Source organism: Eublepharis macularius, chromosome 8 (assembly GCF_028583425.1).
Source record: "Eublepharis macularius isolate TG4126 chromosome 8, MPM_Emac_v1.0, whole genome shotgun sequence".
Taxonomy (NCBI): Eukaryota; Metazoa; Chordata; class Lepidosauria; order Squamata; family Eublepharidae; genus Eublepharis; species Eublepharis macularius.
The window spans coordinates 43,776,068-43,794,588 of record NC_072797.1 but is presented as its reverse complement, the minus strand read 5'-3'; the positions used below and the strand labels follow the sequence as shown (position 1 = coordinate 43,794,588).

The 18,521-nt window shown below is 36.8% G+C and overlaps 2 protein-coding genes across 2 annotated transcripts in view; both read right to left on the bottom strand.

The window, feature by feature from the left end:
- The window catches only part of CCDC125 (coiled-coil domain containing 125), a 36,362-nt gene extending 24,991 nt beyond the window's left edge, over positions 1 to 11,371 (bottom strand). Inside the window, exons 1-3 of the mRNA XM_054987561.1 lie at positions 11,117 to 11,371; positions 5,201 to 5,254; positions 1,843 to 2,203 (exon numbers count right to left, since the gene is read on the bottom strand). Of these exons, the coding sequence (XP_054843536.1) occupies positions 1,843 to 2,203; positions 5,201 to 5,254; positions 11,117 to 11,371 (670 nt within the window). The remainder of the gene's footprint in view (positions 1 to 1,842; positions 2,204 to 5,200; positions 5,255 to 11,116) is intronic.
- Positions 11,372 to 14,490: 3,119 nt separating this feature from the next.
- Positions 14,491 to 18,517, bottom strand: AK6 (adenylate kinase 6). Its single transcript, XM_054986733.1, has 5 exons — positions 18,418 to 18,517; positions 17,734 to 17,826; positions 16,210 to 16,268; positions 15,960 to 16,105; positions 14,491 to 14,844 (listed from the first exon to the last, which is right to left on the bottom strand). Exons 1-5 carry the CDS (start codon positions 18,443 to 18,445, stop codon positions 14,655 to 14,657), a joined length of 516 nt encoding a protein of 171 aa, XP_054842708.1. The 5' UTR covers positions 18,446 to 18,517; the 3' UTR covers positions 14,491 to 14,654.
- Positions 18,518 to 18,521: the final 4 nt, after the last annotated feature.

Genomic DNA, 18,521 nt, shown 5'->3' with positions numbered 1-18,521 from the left:
TGGGCCTGGAAGCAAATTAGAAGCCAATGGACATGGAACAAGTCTGGAGTAAAGGGGATTGAAGTATTGATGAAAGAAATTTTAAAAGGTATGTTAAAGGTAAAAAAACCCTTTAACATACCTTTTAATTTCTTTCAATGTGTTATCATACTTATTTTGAAATGACATATAATTCATGTTTGTCAACATAAAACCCAAATATTTTATCTTCTTTTCTACTTTAAAAGCAGGGTTTTTTTTATAACACATTATGATAACACATTGAAAGAAATTTCAAAAGGTATGTTAAGATGGGATAAATTGCACCTTTCACTGTTGGGGAGTATATTGGTGATTAAGATGAATGTTTTACCTAGAATGCGGGTTTTTTTTCAGACAAACTGATATACCATTTAAACAATTTCAAAAGGATATTTCTAAGTTTATACGGCAGGGGGGAAAGCCAAGAGTTAAATACAAGATATTTAAGTCAGCATTCTGGCTGCAGCATTCTGTACTGACTGTAGCTTCCAGACAGTCTTCAAGGGCAGTCCCACGCAGAGCACATTGCAGTAATGTAATCTACATGTTAACAGGGCATCTACTAGAGTGACAAGATTTTTCCTGCCCAGGAAGGGCCACAGCTGGCTCACCAGCCAAAGCTAGTGAAAGGTACCCCTGGCAGCTGTTTCCACCTGTTTATCCAACAAGAGGCTGGGTCCAGCGGCACCCCAAGCTATGAACCTGCTCCTTTAGGGGAATGCAACACTATCTAGAACAGGCAATAACCCATTTCCTTGGTCAGACCTTTCCCCCACCAGTAGCGCATTGGTCTTGTCAGGAATAATTTGGAATTAAATTAGGACTCTTTAGATTCAAGTCTTCACAATCCAAAAAGCTTCCCATTGTGTCATGTGCACAAAGGCCTGACAGTATGTATACAAAGCAACAAGCTGCATCTATGTATATTATAAACAAACAGAGGTTTGCTGTGATGCATTAATGCAGTCCAGTTTCCTATATTCCTCATTTCAGTATAAATTATTTTATTTATTAATTATGATTACCAACCTAAGTTTAGGCATGGAGTTCTCCTGAATTACATCTACTCTCTGGATTACAGAGATCAGTACCCTTGGACAAAATCCAGAGGAGTTAGCCGTGTTAGTCTGTAGTTGCAAAAATAATAAAGAGTCCAGTAGCACCCTTAAGACTAACCAACTTTATTGTAGCATAAGCTTTCGAGAATCACAGCTCTCTTCATCAGATGCAAAACTTTACTATCCTGGACTCTTTACTGTCCTGGACAAAATGGCAGTTTCAAAGAGCAGATTCTACTGCATCACATCCTTGCTAAGCTTTCTCCCCTCCCCAAACTCCATGCACCCTAAGTACCACTTCCAAATCTCAAGAATTTCCCAAACTGGAGTTGCCAGTCTTAGCATAATTAGTTTCTCAGACAATATCTTGAAGAACAGCTATTAGACCTCTCTTGACTTGGTCCATAGTTATTATTCTGTGGAACTAACATAATTACCAAGCCTCTCATTGGTGATGATATGACTGAAATCTGTCTGCATTTCAATGTCGTTCATTTTATGCATTAAAAGTACTGTAAGGTCCCAAGTAGGGCTACAGCTTCCAGGTAGGGCCTGGAGTTTCCTGGAATTACAATTTATCTCCAGACTAGAGATCAGTTCCTTTGGAGGAAATGGCAGCTTTGAAGAGCAGACTCTATAGCATCACATTCCTGCTGAGGTCCCTCCCCCTCCCCAAACTCTGCCCTTCCCTGGCTCTACTCCCAAGTGTCCAGGAGTTTCCCAACTTGGATTTGGCAACCCTATCCCCAATGTTAAGTCTTACCTGAGCTGTTTTGTCTGCTGCAGGCTGTAAATCCATTCATTCCACACTTTCTGACTGATATGTCATTCAAACAATTACATCTTGAGCAACGAAAAACTGCTGCATCATGTTCTTCCCCTTTGTTTGGCAGCATAAAAAAACTGAAGCTTTTTCTTGCTGAACCCTTTCTAGGCTTAATTGGGTATGCATTTACTCCTTCTACTTCATAAATATCATTCTGACTTCTAATAAGTCCATTTCCTAGGTCTCCACATGCCATGTCATCATCATCACCTTCTGAGGCCTCTTCCAGTTGGTTATGGAATAAGTCTGCTTCACTCATTGGTAATATTAGAAGTTTCTTGTTTCTAAATGGGTATGTCTATTTCCCAAAAGAAAAAAAAGTATCTTCAGATAAAAGCCACGCTGAATAACATAGTAATTATAATTTTAAAAAAAGATAAAATAAACAAACTTTAGCATTTCCCAACATTTGAGCCAGCAGTAAAAACCTTGTTTCACATACCTAGGTAATCTTGTACATGAGAAACCTGGTGATAACATTTGTTTAAATAATCCAGGCTTGTTCACAAGATTATCTAGGTATGTGAAACAATTAGTACAATGAACCCACAATTAACACACATTTGTTTCAAATGAATGGAAAGTAAAATTTATTTAAGAACACACAACCATATCAGTGCAATCTTATGCCTTGCTAGTAGAAATACATCTGCCACAAAGTTTAATTTAAAAGTAAAAAGCAAAAGAAAAAAGTATTGTTTAGATTACAATCCAGGTGTTACAGAAGTTACACGTGCGGGACTGCCTCTCACCATATGCTCCCTGGAGGCTGCTCCATTTGGCAGACAAACATCTACTGGTGGTCCCTGGCCCTAAGATTTGCCTTGCCTCAACTAGGGCCAGGGCTTTATCACCAACCTGGTAGAACTCTGTGTGGCAACTCAGGCCCAGTTGGATTTTCTATCCTTCCACCAGGCCTACAAGCAGAGATGTTCCATCAGGCATATGGTGGTTGAGGCCAGTGGACCACCAAACCTGGCTCCTGCCATAAGGGGGCATTGTCCTCCCAGATTTTGTCTCCATCTGATAATTGCCCACCCAACCCCACAGATTTGTAAATGTCTGATGGATTGTGCAACATGTGCAAGGTGTGTTAATGGATTATTTTACTGACTGATGTTTTAATTTACATTACCATATTTTATTGTATTTATTATATTACTGTGATCCGCTCTGAGCCCGCTTGCAGGAGAGCAGAATATAAATTCAATAAAATAACATTTAAAAAATCAAGATCTATGTCAAATCTAGATCAGGTGCCAGTCATTCATGTGTTATGGCTTTCCAAGTTTCTAAACAGAATTCAGTCATTAATAATGCCTTTTCAAAGAAACTGAATGTTTAAATGATTAGCAAACTGCATTAACAGGAAGCCATTATTTGTATTGTCTTAACATAGAAAAAGGCTTTTGTATGAAGTTTTATATATGAAACATTTTACATATCAGCAACACCACGAGTATTATCACCTAAACTGTAAGAAGTGGTAGTGGTTTATACAAAAACCGCTATTAAAAAATTAAAGCCGTTTAGAACGTGGTGTTCATAAAAATGACTTCACATAAACACACACACACACACACCAAAGATACTTTAATACACTAACTCCTGAAATGGCTGTTATCTGTTGAAGGAATAGCAATTGTACTTCCCCTTTCTAAAACACATGAAAATATGGATATTTTTACTGTGGGAAGCAGAATAGTATTTTTTAAAAACTCCGTGATATCCCTTCATAACTTTACTGCATGTGATACCCTTGGCAAATAAAATTTTATGTATTCTCACATTTTAAACTTGTATGAATACTACAAAAGGCATGCTCTCCTTAAACATACCTACATAAGTACCTATGCTGGTACTTCTTAATCATTTTAAAATATTTTATTACAGACTTTTAAAATGGAAATACAGAATGTCCAATGGCTATGTATAAGCAAGTATAATATATATACAGGTTCATAAGGAACATGATGTGCTTAATCGTTTTGGGTCACTGAAATTAATTCAGAATTTTCAGATGTTTTATTAAACCAAACGTAAAGGTAACTTTTTACAAATATTAAATATGTACTGTTTACATTTGCTCACCCTTGTCAAACCAGAAGAAAATCATGGTCAGATATGTTACATTTACACTGCCTTAATAATGTATCTGCATTACATCTGTATGAAAGTTATGCTTAGTTAACGCTGAAAAAAATCTACACTCATTCCAGGAAATTCACACATACTAAATAAACAGTTACTTCTTCAACAGTTTTTCTGGGGAAAGAGTATTTGAAAAACCAAGGGCAGCTTAATTCCAGAAGAGAAGGGATCTGTGTGTTTATGTTAGACCAAAATAGATAACTCTTCCTTGGAATTTCTTCATCCCAGTAGGATGGGGAAGGATAGAGTCTTCTCCTCTATGCTTCTAGTAGCTTCTTTCACCAGCTATTCCAATCTCACCAAACAATATGACATTAATGCAATTCACAGTCAAGTATTCTAGAAGGTTAAGTAAGAAAAACTGATACCTTTTCTCTCATTCATGCAAACATTACTCTATGGGAATAGATATGATAAATAACAGACTGAATGCACATATAAAACATTACTAACAAGTTATTCCTCCACACATTTACAGCAGACTCCATACAGAGTAATGCATACTCATGAAGTGAAAGAGACAGCAAACAGAAAGTTAAAAACTTATCAGCAGTACACAAAGCTTTGCCTGCTATTCATTGCTCATTAGAATAACATATTATAATTTTTTAAACATCTAAAATAAAATCCTTCTATTTCTGTGCAAGGTTGAATGAACAGACAGAGAAAGTCCTGGCCTAATTCGATGGTGATTCTTCTCACATTATTAAGCTTCCTTATTGCCAGGTAAAAATATTATGGATTCCCTCGCTACAGCTACTTGACAGTTTCACAAACGCCAAGGAACTAATTTCAAGCCTATCGCATTTATTTCTGGTAAATTCAACAGGTGCAATTTTAACCCAACGCTGCTATCATCATCACTTTATATCTATTGGTTCTCTCTGTGCAGGTAGGTCAAAAGCAAGTGGCAAGCAAGTAGCGCCCTAACCAAAAGCTTCTCAGAGGGTGTACAGGATGCACAACATGAGGCCCGAGCAAGCTGCCCCGGAGGCTAACCGTTCCCCAACCCACAAAGGCCTCCCCGACCTTTTTCAACTACATACGCGTCTTTTCCACAGCGCTTAGCCCCTCTGTCCGGCGCACCCGCTCACCCGCCTCTTCACACGAGCCACGTCCGCTACCTTTTCCCCCTCTCCCCCACCTGGCTCACGCTATTGCCACCGCTTCCTCTTTGGCCAGCCCTGCTCCTGTTTGCCTAGCCCGTCTCAGTCCCGCCCCTCAAGGGCAGGACCTTCCTGGCCGTCTGCCTGGGTCCAAGCCCGCCTTTTCTGTAGTTAGATCAAAATATACACACAGGCACAACTTATTTTATCATCCATTCCCATTACCCGGACGCGTCTTCCCCGCCTGCACCGCCAAGAGGCGGTGAAAAGGGGGGGGGGATGCATCCACCTCAACTTGCCGGCCTCACTAGCAGCGCCTCTGCTTCAGAGACTCTCTTAAAGCAGCCCAAGCCAGGGAAATGCATGAATGACGGACCAACATCGGTGAAGATCACCGTTTGTATTCCAAGAAAACAAACAGTAATTACTTTCTGCATTTTTTTTCCGGATGCTTCATCGCGCTTAACAGACTTCACAATATTTTATGTATATGCAACAGGGTAGAACTGCGTCTCTCTCGTGTCTCTCCCAGAAGCAGGACAATGTGAGGTTTTCAGCTTGAGTCTCCGGAAAAAAATTGTTCACTAGAAACTATTTATTTATTTACGTTATTTATAGTCCACCTTTCTCGCTGAGACTCAAGGTGGATTACACAGTGCGACTCAGTACAATTTCAAACAGGTTACATAAATGCAAATATGAACTATGCAGCTTTAAAACTAGAATCTAATACAGAGTTGAAGAAATGCTAAGCTCAAGCAATTCTAAGCATATTAAACATATAGAATCTATCCAGTAGGATTATACTTACAGCGACAGTACGTTGAAGTAAACTCTATAGTCCCTATCCTTTTACTTACTCATCTCGTTGAGACCGCTTCCTTACACTACTGCCCTCCTATCAGAGTAAAAAACCCTCTTGAATAATTCAGTTCTGCATATAGTCAGGTTATTGGACTATGGTCAGGTTACTAGAGTTTAGTGAGCTGTAACAAAAATGAAGTGCTTTAGGCATTGTTCATCTCTTAGTGATTTTCTCCCCCCAGGCTTTCTGCCATGAGGCTGATTTATACATACAAGAGAATGATCAGATATAAAAATAAAAATACATTTATTATACCCCCCTGGTTCTGCTCTCCTCAACTGCAGTAAATAGCAAATGTTAAGCACAAAGTGGGGGCAGATGTTTCTCAATGACTCTTCCAGTCGCCCTTGTGTTTCTGCCTCTGTTGCTGTAGACTTCAATTCTTGGAACTCTTAGTCCTTGTGGCTGTTGGATGTAGTGAGAGCAATCTGTTAATTAAACTCCTCTCTAGCACTCTTATTGATGTTGGCACTTCACTGGATGTAAAATTGTTCTCAGTTCATTATCTATAAAATAAGACAAGTAGTGTCATATCACCCCAACCTGAATAGCCCAAAGTAGCCTAATGTCATCAGCTCTCAGAACCTAAGCAGAGTCAACCCTAGTTAGTCCTGGGATGGGAGACCACCAAAGTACTAACCAAAGTAGTCCATGGTTGCTATGCAGAGGCAGACAATGGCAAACCACCTCTGTTCGTCTCCTGCCTTGAAAATCCAGTGATATAGTTATAAGTCAGCTGTGACTTGATAGCACTTTACACACACAGCCATGTCTCTATAAAGCATTTTTGTACATTAAAATTGATACATTAAAATGTACCAACAGCAATCAAAATATTAAAGGGCATGTGTGTCAATGTATACAATCATTGCACGGAATTGTTTATTGCTGTTGTAGTTACTGCTGTTATTCGAATTCAAAAATCCAAATAAAATACTATTTGAAAAAAAAAAAGAAAGACGACAACATGCAATCACGCCCTTAGATAATCTGCTGTGAAAGTACAGGGCCAAAAGAGATAACAATGATTTCCCTAATGGGAATACATTCAAAATGTGCAGTCTGAACAGATGTCCTGACAAATGCACTCCCAATTAAAACTCCACTTAAATACAAGACTACGAATGGTCTACTGCAACTTTTATGATTGCACTGTATTTAAAAACAGGCCTTTGAGACTACCTCAACTCAATGTACAGAAACTAATGAAAGTTTGCAACATTTTCTTTCTTCTTCAGATACTGCTGCATCTTATACAGAAGCTATTTTTTAAAGATAGTTTAGAACTGTTGGAAACAATTTTTCACAAAAAGTGAAAGACAGCTGTTTTCTAATATAAAGTTTACAAGGTTAATACAAATTGAACTTTCCTAAATGAAAACAATTAGATGCACCCCAAAACATATTCACAGGAGATGAATGTAAATATTCTTCACATGGAAGAACTAGACCACTGCAAAAATTTTTGCCTAATACTGACAAGGTACACTGAATCTTTTCACATATGACAACTTTGCACTTAGTTTTTACAAGATTACAAATGAAATACATAATCACTTTTATGTAAGAAATCCTACAAATCCTATACATATACTATCATATGTGACAAACAAAACACATACTTGTATTTTGTCTGTGAGAAGTCTGATCAATTCTAATGATTTCAATACAAGTATACTGACCTAAGCAGTTTACGTTGTATTGTCCAAAAAGCTTAACTGCTAACCCTTAGGAGGATAAATCTATATTCAGACAATAGCAAATAACTTCACTTAGAATGAGTCTATGCTCATGAGATCTGAGAAAAATTGTGAGGTAAGTTTGTGGAGAGAAGAGTAGAAAAAAGTGTTATAAGCAATACCAGCAGTCATTTTTTGAGTTACTGAATTTATGTAGGAGGAATATCCAAGTCATCCACCTGTTACTAAATCCTGCAAAATATCACTAAAGTTGCAGCAGCACAGAGGTCAATGTTTGTGAATAACATCAAAATTCAACAATAAGAATACTTCTATCACCTTTTCCCCACAGCAGAAAGTTGCCTAGTGTTCACTTCTATGATTTAGAACAAGAAAAAATCCCACACAAATCCACTGAATATTACTAATCACCAACAAATTAACCATCTGGATTACTTTCATAAATTTCAAGTCCTATTGCAATCATACTCATATATCATACTGATATATTTTGTTAGTCTACTGGACTCTTCTCTTTTCTACTGATACTGATACAAAACGTGTACAGAGACAGAAAAGTTGTCAGCCTCTGTTTCTTTTTTTCTTTTTTCTTTTTTAACTTTTTATTGAAATAAAACAATTACAACATACAAACTTGAACATGTACAACAAACAAACAATCAATTCAAGTCATGGAATTCTGTTACAGAAGGAGAGTAAGCACATGCCAACAAAGTTATGTACATTGTGGAACCTTACAGTGTAAAACCCTTGGACAGAGTTATCGTTTGAAGGATTTTTGATTTCGGCTGAATGTTATGTTTTTCAACATGTTCAAAAAACAGGAACCATTTCTCCGCAAAGTTAGAGCTCACCGGAAACTTCTCCGCTACATAGAGGTCGTTATGTGTTTTTTCCACAATGAAATAGTTCCACACTTTTTCCAACCATGCTTCAATTAAAGGAGCTGAGTTTTTCTTCCAAACCAAAGCTATCTCATTCTTTGCTACTACGAGAAAAGATGTAATCAGTTCTCTCCTAATTTTAGGTATAGGTAAATTACCCCACTGATTCAAGAAGATAATCTTGGGGTCTAACGGGATTATATACCCTGTTATTTCTCTGATTTCTTCAAGCACTTTACCCCAATAATTTTTAATAATTGCACATTCCCACCAACAGTGGGCGAACGTTCCTACCTCTCCACATTTCTTCCAGCACTGTGGGGAAGCCAATGGGTATATATGTGATATTCTCTTAGGGGTAAGATACCACCTGTGCACAATCTTAAAAGATTGTAACTTAGCTGAAATAACATTTGACTTGAAAATGTCTGATGTCCAATTTTTTTTCCAGGTTTCCATAGATTGGTCTACCTTATTGTCTTTGGCCCAGCTGGATTGACATGAAATCTGTTTTTTGTTCACCGTGTTTAGAAGGATGGAATAAAGTATCGATATCATTCCCTTTTTTTTGCATTGTAGCACCATTTCAAATTCTGTCAATGGTTCTTTCATTATTGACTTCAGACCTATTTGTTCTGACATGCTTTTAACCTGTAGATATCTGAACCATAACAGTTTTTGTTTCAGTTTATGTTCTAATTCTAATTTTCCCAGCAGACCAGCAGGTGAAGCTAAGTCAATTAATCTTGTCAAGTTGGCCTGTTGAAAAATGTTTTGGAAAACTGGATCTTTACCTGGAGAAAACCAGGTTTGATTTATGAAGGAAGAGAATCTGGATATGTCTGGAACAAGTTTATTTTTATATTTATCCCATGAATTCAGTATTGCTAATAAAAACCTATTATTATGAATGCTATTGGGTCTATTTGTTTGCTTATTCCACATTAGATCGTTAATAGTGTATGTGTCTATAAGAGTCTTGAAAAGGGTGACCCAGCCTGCTGTATTATTTACGGAGATAAGTTGAAGTAAATTGAAAAGCCTGATTGCTGTTTGGTATAGGTTGAGGTCTGGGAAATTAAAACCATCATCTCTAGATTTCCGACGTAGTGTGGAGAATGGAATCCTGGGGTGTTTATTTTGCCATAGAAAGCTATTAATTAATGTCTGCCATTGAGTGATTAGAGTTATGGGAATTACCACTGGAATTGCCCTAAAAATGAAGAGAAATTTGGGTAAAATGAATGCTTTTATTAGTTGGTATCTGTCAAACCAGCTAAGTTGTAATTTGTTCCAATTAGAGATTTCAATCTTGATCTGTTTTTCTACCCTTTGATGGTTTAATTTAATAAGGTCATTTAAATTGGAGGAAATATTAATGCCAAGATAAGTTAGATATTTTGATGCCCATTGGAATTTATACTGTGTGCCAATTTGATCTTCTAAATTTTTAGTTATATTTATGGGGAGAATTTGAGATTTTGATTGATTAACCAACAGGCCAGAGATACTACCAAATTCCGATAATAAGGGGTGAAGATGTTTCAGAGAATTTACTGGATGTGATAGATAGATAAGCATGTCATCCGCAAAGAGGGATATTTTAAGGGAGTCGTTTTTAATGGGAATACCATGAATGTCCATGTTTTCCCTTAATGCTATTGCAAATGGTTCTAAGGCAATTGCAAAAAGTATGGGAGATAGCGGGCAACCCTGTCTGGTACCTCTATTTATTACAATTTTCTCTGATCGTAACCCATTAATTTTGATGTTGGCCGAGGTGTGTGAGTATATAGCCCCTACAGCATTCAAAATTTTTTCTCCAAATCCAAAAAATTGGAGGGTGCTACTCAGGTAATTTTTCTCCACAGAGTCAAAAGCTTTTTGAATGTCTAAAGACAAAAATAAGGCTTCAGTTATGTTGTTTTTGCAATGTTCTGTCAAAGACAGAGTTTTATAGATATTATCTGTGATTTCTCTTTTTGGGATAAAACCTGCCTAGTTGGGGTGGATATAATTGTTTATGAATGAGTTTAGACGCCGGACTAGAATGGATGTGAATACTTTATAATCATGGTTGAGCAGTGATATCGGTCTATATGATTCTGCATTTAATGGGTCTTTCCCTTGTTTATGTATTACGATAATGTCAGCCATGTTCCAAGTAGGGGGCATTTTACATTCATTCAAAACTACATTGCATGCATTGGTTAAGTGTTGAGCTAATAGAACTGCATATTTTTTATAGAACTCTGATGGATAACCATCCGGTCCCGTAGCTTTGTTATTTTTTGCCAAATTGATTGCTTCTAATGTTTCCTGCAAAGAGACAGATTTGTCTAAGAGAGTCCTATGGCAACTTTCTAATTTTTTGACATTTTTGAGGGATTGTAAGAACTCCATGATTTTAGATTGATTAGGGTTTGTTGATGAGTACAAGTTCGTGTAAAATTCCCTAAAATTTTTTAGAATTTATTTGGAATCGTGAAATTTAACCTTGTTTACATCTTGAAGAAGATGGATATCATTCTGAGTGTTCCTCTGCTTTATTTTTTTCGATAGGGTCCTTAAAGCTTTTGGAGTATTAAACCAGTACCTTTGCTTGGTCTTAATTAAACTTCTATGTACTTTATTTGTTTCTAGTGTCTCCAAGATTTTACGTTGAGCCGTTAGAGCCATGTATGTCTTTTTATTTCCTGTTAGTTTATGTTTATCCTCCAATGTTTTAATGGGCTCTTCTAATTCCTTCCTGTTCTTCATGTTTTCTTTATTTTTGATGACAAAGCTATAATATGACCTCTAGCCACAGTCTTGATCGTGTCCCAAAGAGTGCTAGCCCCTATTTCTTTTGACATATTCTCATCTATGGTCCTTTTTAGTATTTTACCTATTTCTTCAGCTGACTGTTGGTTATAAATCAAATGCTTAGGCAGACACCATTGTTTAGAGCCTTGAATATGTGGTTCTGCTGTTATTAACACATTGACCCAAGAATGATCAGAGCATGTGCTTGAACCAATATCTGAATCAGTCACTTGATCAACCAGTGAATTAGAGATCAATATGAAATCAATTCTAGTGTATGAGTTGTGTCTTTGGGAATAGTACGTATAATCTCTTTCCCCTTCGTGTAGTTGTCTCCATATAATTTTATGCTTCATTATTATGGGTAACAGTTTGGTTTTACTATGTTTCTGAGTGGAACTTTTCCCAAAATTTGATTTGTCCCACTTATAATCCATTATGTAATTTAGGCCCCCCCCCCCCCAGTATGAGATGACCTTCCTGAAATTTTCCAATTTTATCTAAAGTTTCTTCTATGAAGTTCAGTTGTTGACTATTGGGGGCATATATAGATGCCAAGGTATAAGGTTGATTCCCCAGTAAACCTTTCACGAAAATGTATCTTCCTTTAGGGTCTTTAAGAGGTTTTTTGTGTTGGAAAGGAAGACCTTTGGCTAGTATTATTGCCACCCCCCTTGACTTAGAGTTACCTGCTGCACAATATTGGGATTGAATCCAGCTTGCTTTTAGTAGGCATGGAACATCGTTTCTAGCATGAGTTTCTTGTAGAAAGATTATTTGAGAGTTGGTCTTAGCTAACATTGATATCACTCTTCGTCTTTTAATAGGGTTTCCCAAACCTCTTACATTCAGAGTAGTTGCTTTAAATTTGGAAGCCATATTATACTAATTAAATTTCTACTGTTGCACTAAAATATCGTTTCAGAATTCCTGTAATATTATCAGCAGCGATGAGCTTACAATATATTACTTTATATAATTTTACAAGTTTACATACTATCAATATACGTACAGCCAAACCTTGAATCTTGTCCCTAGATAAATACCTTATTGATCAACCTTGCTTGCTTCTGTATTTTTATCCTTTTTTATTTCCCACAGTTTCAAAAACAATGTTATCCTTTCTTTTATTTTACGTTCCTTTAGGATTTTACTACCTCCTGCACTAAACTATCCTGTACAACACTCCCCCCTTCCCTTAGTATAAAACTTCCAGTAAGAATGAATACAAGCCTCAAAGGTCCCCCCTCCCCTCCCCACTCCCTTACCCCTAGAATATCAAGTAACTTTATGAATTTCCTAATCAACTTTAACACTTTTAACCACTTTTTAAACTTGTGAATATACTTGTTTGTCTTTAGAATCTTGCTATTTCTATGTTAGATTAAATTGTACAATCCTCCCCCCCTTCCTCTTAGTATTAAATTTTTTATGAGAGTAAATACAAGTCACAAACTTCCCCCCTCTCCTCCCCTTACCCCTAGAATATCAACTAGCACTATAATTTTCCTTAGTAAACTTAAACACCTTTAACAATCAACTGTCGGTTTCTAATTGCTTTATAGAACTTACAAACTGGGCCGTTATATTCACGCCACAGTTTTGGAAACTAAATTCCCAAGTGAAAAGTTCTATATATGAGGAGCAGTACTGAGACCCTCAATCCCCCCCCCAACCTCCAATGTATAGTACATAGCATAAAAGACATAACCATAAGTTGTTCAGTAGTTTGAGTCAGTTTGTCTTCCACCTTCCATTAGGCATTCCATATCGGGATTTTGCTCCCTTTTTGGGGAGAGAGCAAGTCCGTTGATTTCCTCTTCTGATTTTGCTTGCTTGTTTCCATGGGTTCTTCCACCCCGATGTTGTGTAATAGTTCTGTTCCTGTGCTTAGATCCGTCGCGACGTGATGTTTTCCATTCAGGATCACTAAGATTTTAATGTGGTTTAACCATTTATATCTGACATTTGCTCTTCTCAGGGCGTCTGTAATAGGTTTCAGCTCTTTCCTTATTTGTAAGGCCTCCCTCGGTAAGTCTGCATATATTTGCACTGGGGTGCCATTGAACAGTATCGATCCTGATATTTTTGATGTTTCCATTTTTTTCCTTTTTATTTTTTGATCAGGTATCTCTATGATGATGTCCCTTGGCATCGATCTGTTTATGTGCTGCTTGGGTGTTCCAATTCTATATGCTTTTGTAATAATGGGGGTTGCCCTTTCCTCTAGTTCAAGGTGTTTTGCAAGCCAATTTGTAAGTGTAGGTATTAAATCTTCATTCAGCAAAATAGGGTCATTTATTCCCCTCAGTTTCAGATGATGTTGCCTTGCTTGAATTCCTAGGTTAATTATTCTTTCTTGTTGGTTAATGATAATATCGTGTATTTTTCCCACCTCCATCTGTGTGGTAGAACTTACGTCTAGAGCTCTGTCTGCTTTTAGACTCGTTGCCTGTAAGTCCATTTTAATATCTGCTAATTGTGCCGTTAGGGGGGCAAGCATTTTAGATATATGAACCACGATGTCGGATTTTAATTTGTTGAGGGTCTAAGACCACCTCTGAATTGCATACCGTTTCACTCACGAACGAGGGAGTTCCGTCCGCCATCTTTGATCTCTCCTTTGCTTCTTTCCCGCCTTGAGTTTCTTTTCTTGGGGCTGAGAAAAGCGGTTGCAGGTTTTTTACAGCTCCCAGTTCAATTTTCTTCTTTATAGCAGTGCGATTTTTCATAATATAGCTATTAGAAATATGGTTATGTCGTCCAATTTGGAGGTTTGGGGGTTGGGAGGAGCAGAGCTTCCTCAGCACGCATCCATCCCTGAGCCCGCGACGCCACGCCCCCCGTCAGCCTCTGTTTCTGAGAAAGCTGGGTTTTGTTAATTCATTTTTTTCAAAGCTGTCTTCAAACAAGGTATTTAGAAACTGACCCAGATTTTTTAAAAAAACATCAAAAGGATCACATGCTTAAACAACTAACAATGCAAACTGAAATCAGTAGGCTTAGACCTGAATAACTCTATATAGGATTATAATTTCCAAAGTACATTACTTATGAAATGAGTGTAACATTGAAATGAATGCAACATGAGTCTGTTGGCCCTCAAATGTCCATCATTTTTTAATTTTCTTACAGAGGTAGCTATTACAGTTTCCTCAGTGACTGAAGCATCAGTTAATTTATCTATGCAAAACTAAATTTTATTTCATAAAGCTTTTTATTATTATCCCAGTAACTTTCAGTTGTTATCTTTTATCCATTGTTCAATCCACTGTATGATCTGATCTAAATTCTGCTCCATGTCTTCTGGAGTATTGCTGGGCAACTGGTGTACAATTTCTTCCTTATAAGATGACATAGCTTCTTCATAAATAGTCTGAAATATCTCACACTGAATGTTGTCCTGAAGTTTTTTTCCTTTATATCCCCTAGGGAAAAAATAAACAAGAATTAAAAAACAAAAATACATAAGAGAGTTTTGGAAGTAGTTTAGGTAAGCTTCACAGATTTAGCTAAAGATAACAAGCAGAATTGCTGGGCCAGGCTAGCAAAATTCTTCGGACCATAATCAAAGTACAGAAGGTTTCAATAAATACTTAGTATTTACAAACAGTAAGTGGTCTGAAGCCAGTACAGCCTTGAGGCAGTTCAGAAACTGATCTGGTTTATATCAACAGATGAAAGGAATACAAGGATATTGTCCAGATGGAAGGAGTGTCAGGAAATTAATAAGGACAAACCTAATCAAGAACAGAAGATATAATTCAAATACATGATTTATTGATTAATAGCCAGACAATTCATGTGGAATTTGTAATAATTATTTCTGATGTATTGTAATGACTGAAAGCAATAACAACGGGTTAACATGGTATACACATATATGCAATGGATTTATCTGAGAATGTACAAGAACAGGTAATTTTGTAACAAGTTTGGAGTTTATAAAATAATCAGTTACTTAAAAACATGTACTTATGCAATGGTACAGTTGATTTAGATATGAAATAAGCTTTTAAAAACTCAATAGAAAAAAAGCTTCTTCAATATTGAAAAATAGTAAAGAGTCCGGTAGCACCTTTAAGACTAAACTTTTTGTAGCACAAGCTTTTGAGAACCACAGTTGTCTTCGTCAGATGCATGGAGAAAGATCTTCAATATTGAAGGTCTTCGCCTTGTTTTCCTAGGGTAAGCTGACTATGAAAATTATCTATGTAGAATTAAAATAATCTTTTAAAATGTTCTTTAAAGTTAATCAATGTTAAATGTATTATATATGTATGTTAATAAAATATAAAATGGATGCAAAGACTCTAACAGTATGACAATGCTATACAAAATCTAGAATCATTGTCCTGGCGCACCTTCTTCTAGTATATTAATAATCCAGTATTAGGAAGATGAATAGAAGTCTATGACTTCTTAAGATCAACCTTTATAATGATTGCCTGGACAGAAGGTTATTGGTTGCAACACAAGAAATCATGTATGAGAGCTTTAAACTTAATCACAGCACAGAATTCCATTTTCTGCAACAATTTACCTGCTTTCTAATCTGTCATACAGGAAAGAGTTTTCAGTACGAAGTACAAATACAATATTAAACCAGCGTTCAGGAAAGAAATCACAGCTGTGATAATCAACTATAACACCACCATCAGTCATCTTCTCTTCCAGTTCGTCAATTACCTAAAAGGAAAAAAATCAGATAAAGAAATTCTAAAAACATGGGGGGGGGCGGGTTGCAACCAAAACAAAACCCAAACTGTGCTTAACTTTGGAGACAAACTCACCCGATCTTCATCCAGAACTGGGCATTCATATTCTTCATCAAAACCTTCATATAATTGCCCTGAGTAAAAAAGAAGAAATCAGGGACTATCATTATGAAACCCCTGAATAGAATTTTATAGCAACAACTTGTTCAGACAGAATATGCTCACAACTCTTCAAGCAACCCAATCCTATGCATTTTTACTCAGAAATGAGTCCCACTGAGTTAAATAAGACTAACTCCATCTAAGGTGTATGTAAGATCTTAGGTTCTGTTTCATGCATTAACATCAAAGGATATGGATTGAGATACCTGTTAAATGGGGTGGTTTACTTCCATACCAACTCTAGCAGTAAACTAGTTCACTTTTTTAGTGTTCTTTTTATTATTCTATTTTTAAATACATAGAAAACACACAAAAACAGAAATATAACATATTTCCATGCTAACCTAAGCAGTAAAGTACTTCATGTTTTTAATGTTCACATGTTGTGTTGAAGATTAAACTATTACTGTTTACTTTTGTTTTACTTCAAGCCAAGAATGTGTAGTGGCTACTCCATGTTAACTTTTAAGGGGCAGTTAAATGTTGCCTTTGGAGAGAACAGAAATCTTACTTTTCAGACGCTATACTATGTCTCTCAAACATTTTGCATGCAAATAATCACTGATCAAGAATAGCCATTACACCAATGAAGAAACTTGGTTAAGGACAGGAAGCACATGCAGTTGAAGTTGTTATCTGGTACTTGCATATTTGGGAGTAATAGCATTCTCTTTTCCTTCTTAAAAACAAGTCAAATAAATATGCTAGATCGGATCCCAATTGAACAAAATCTGTGATAAGTCAGCCCATAATGTCAGAGTTACTGGATAAAAATTGGTAGTGAACTCTTTGGCATAACTGTCTTGTAGCATCACAATATACTTTATTTGGTATTACATAAAAATATTGAACTAGGAACAGAGAACTTATTTGGCATGCAGAACAAGCTGCAACAGAAAACTGCATCAGAAAAGATTTCTAGAACTATTTTTCAAGTATTAACATATCATTGGTCTATACAAGGATATTACAATATTGGTCATTTTATTCTCAATCCCTTTTCTAATAATTCACAACATGAAGTTTGCCTTTTCCACTACTGCCACACACCAAATTAACATCTTCATTGACCTATCCACTATAACCCCCAAATCCACCCCCCCTCTATTGGAGCCAGTTCAGAACCCATCAATATATATTTGAATTTGGGATTTTATCAACACCTGACCTTCATTTGTCATGCTGTTGCCCACTCACCCAATTTAAATAAATCCTCTTGTAACACTTCACAATTTGCCTTGGTCTCTGCCATCCTGAATAATGATATCATCCATAAATTTGGCCACTAGGTTGCTCACCCCCAATTCCAAATCAAATTAAATAGCAAATTAAATAGCACCAGATTTTTGATTAAAGAGAACATGACTAAGACAACACATTCTTCACAGCATAATAATATGCAAAATATACCCATAGTTTACATATCACAAAACTTACCTTCTTTGGCCAAATCACCAACATTAAGGTAAATAAAATTTGTTTTTGCTGCAAGTTCTTTGCCTAATGTGGTTTTCCCAACACCTGGGGTGCCTAAAAAGAGAAATATGGCAAAAAGAAATAGCACTGACCAATCGTTTCAGGAAAAATAACAACACAAAAAAACAGTGGGAGAACATTTTAATCTGCCAAGATATTCCATTGCTGACCTAAAAGAGGCTATCCTCAAACAAATAAGCTTTAAGGCTCTACAACGAGAGATTGCTGAACCTGAGTTTATTTACAAGTTCAGAGCAACGGATTCCCTGGGGCTGAACAGAGACAGGATTCTTATCTCACTGCACATGCTAATAGCATCTCTACTCAAGCTGCACTGTACCTTCACATCCTGATTCTCGTTTGTCCCCCGCCCCGTTCCTGACTAGGATATAGACTCAGGGATCTCTTTCCTGTATCTGAAGAGGGGAGCTTTGACTCTCGAAAGCTTATACACTAAAAATCTTGTTGGTCTCTAAGGTGCCACTAGACTCAAATCGTACAGCACTGACTAAAAGTAATAACATACAGCCCTCTAAAAGATGAACAAATGTAAACGTAAAGCAACTTGGATTTTAGATAGACACGTACCCCTGTTTTCATATTACGAAAACAGAAGATTACTTGATCCACCCCCTTTTCTCTTACCAGTAAGCAAAATATTAGGTCTCCTCATTCCTTCACTGACCCTTCCCGGGTCCAGAAACGTGAACACACATGCAGGGGGCCTTTGCTGAGGCCGGCGCGTACTA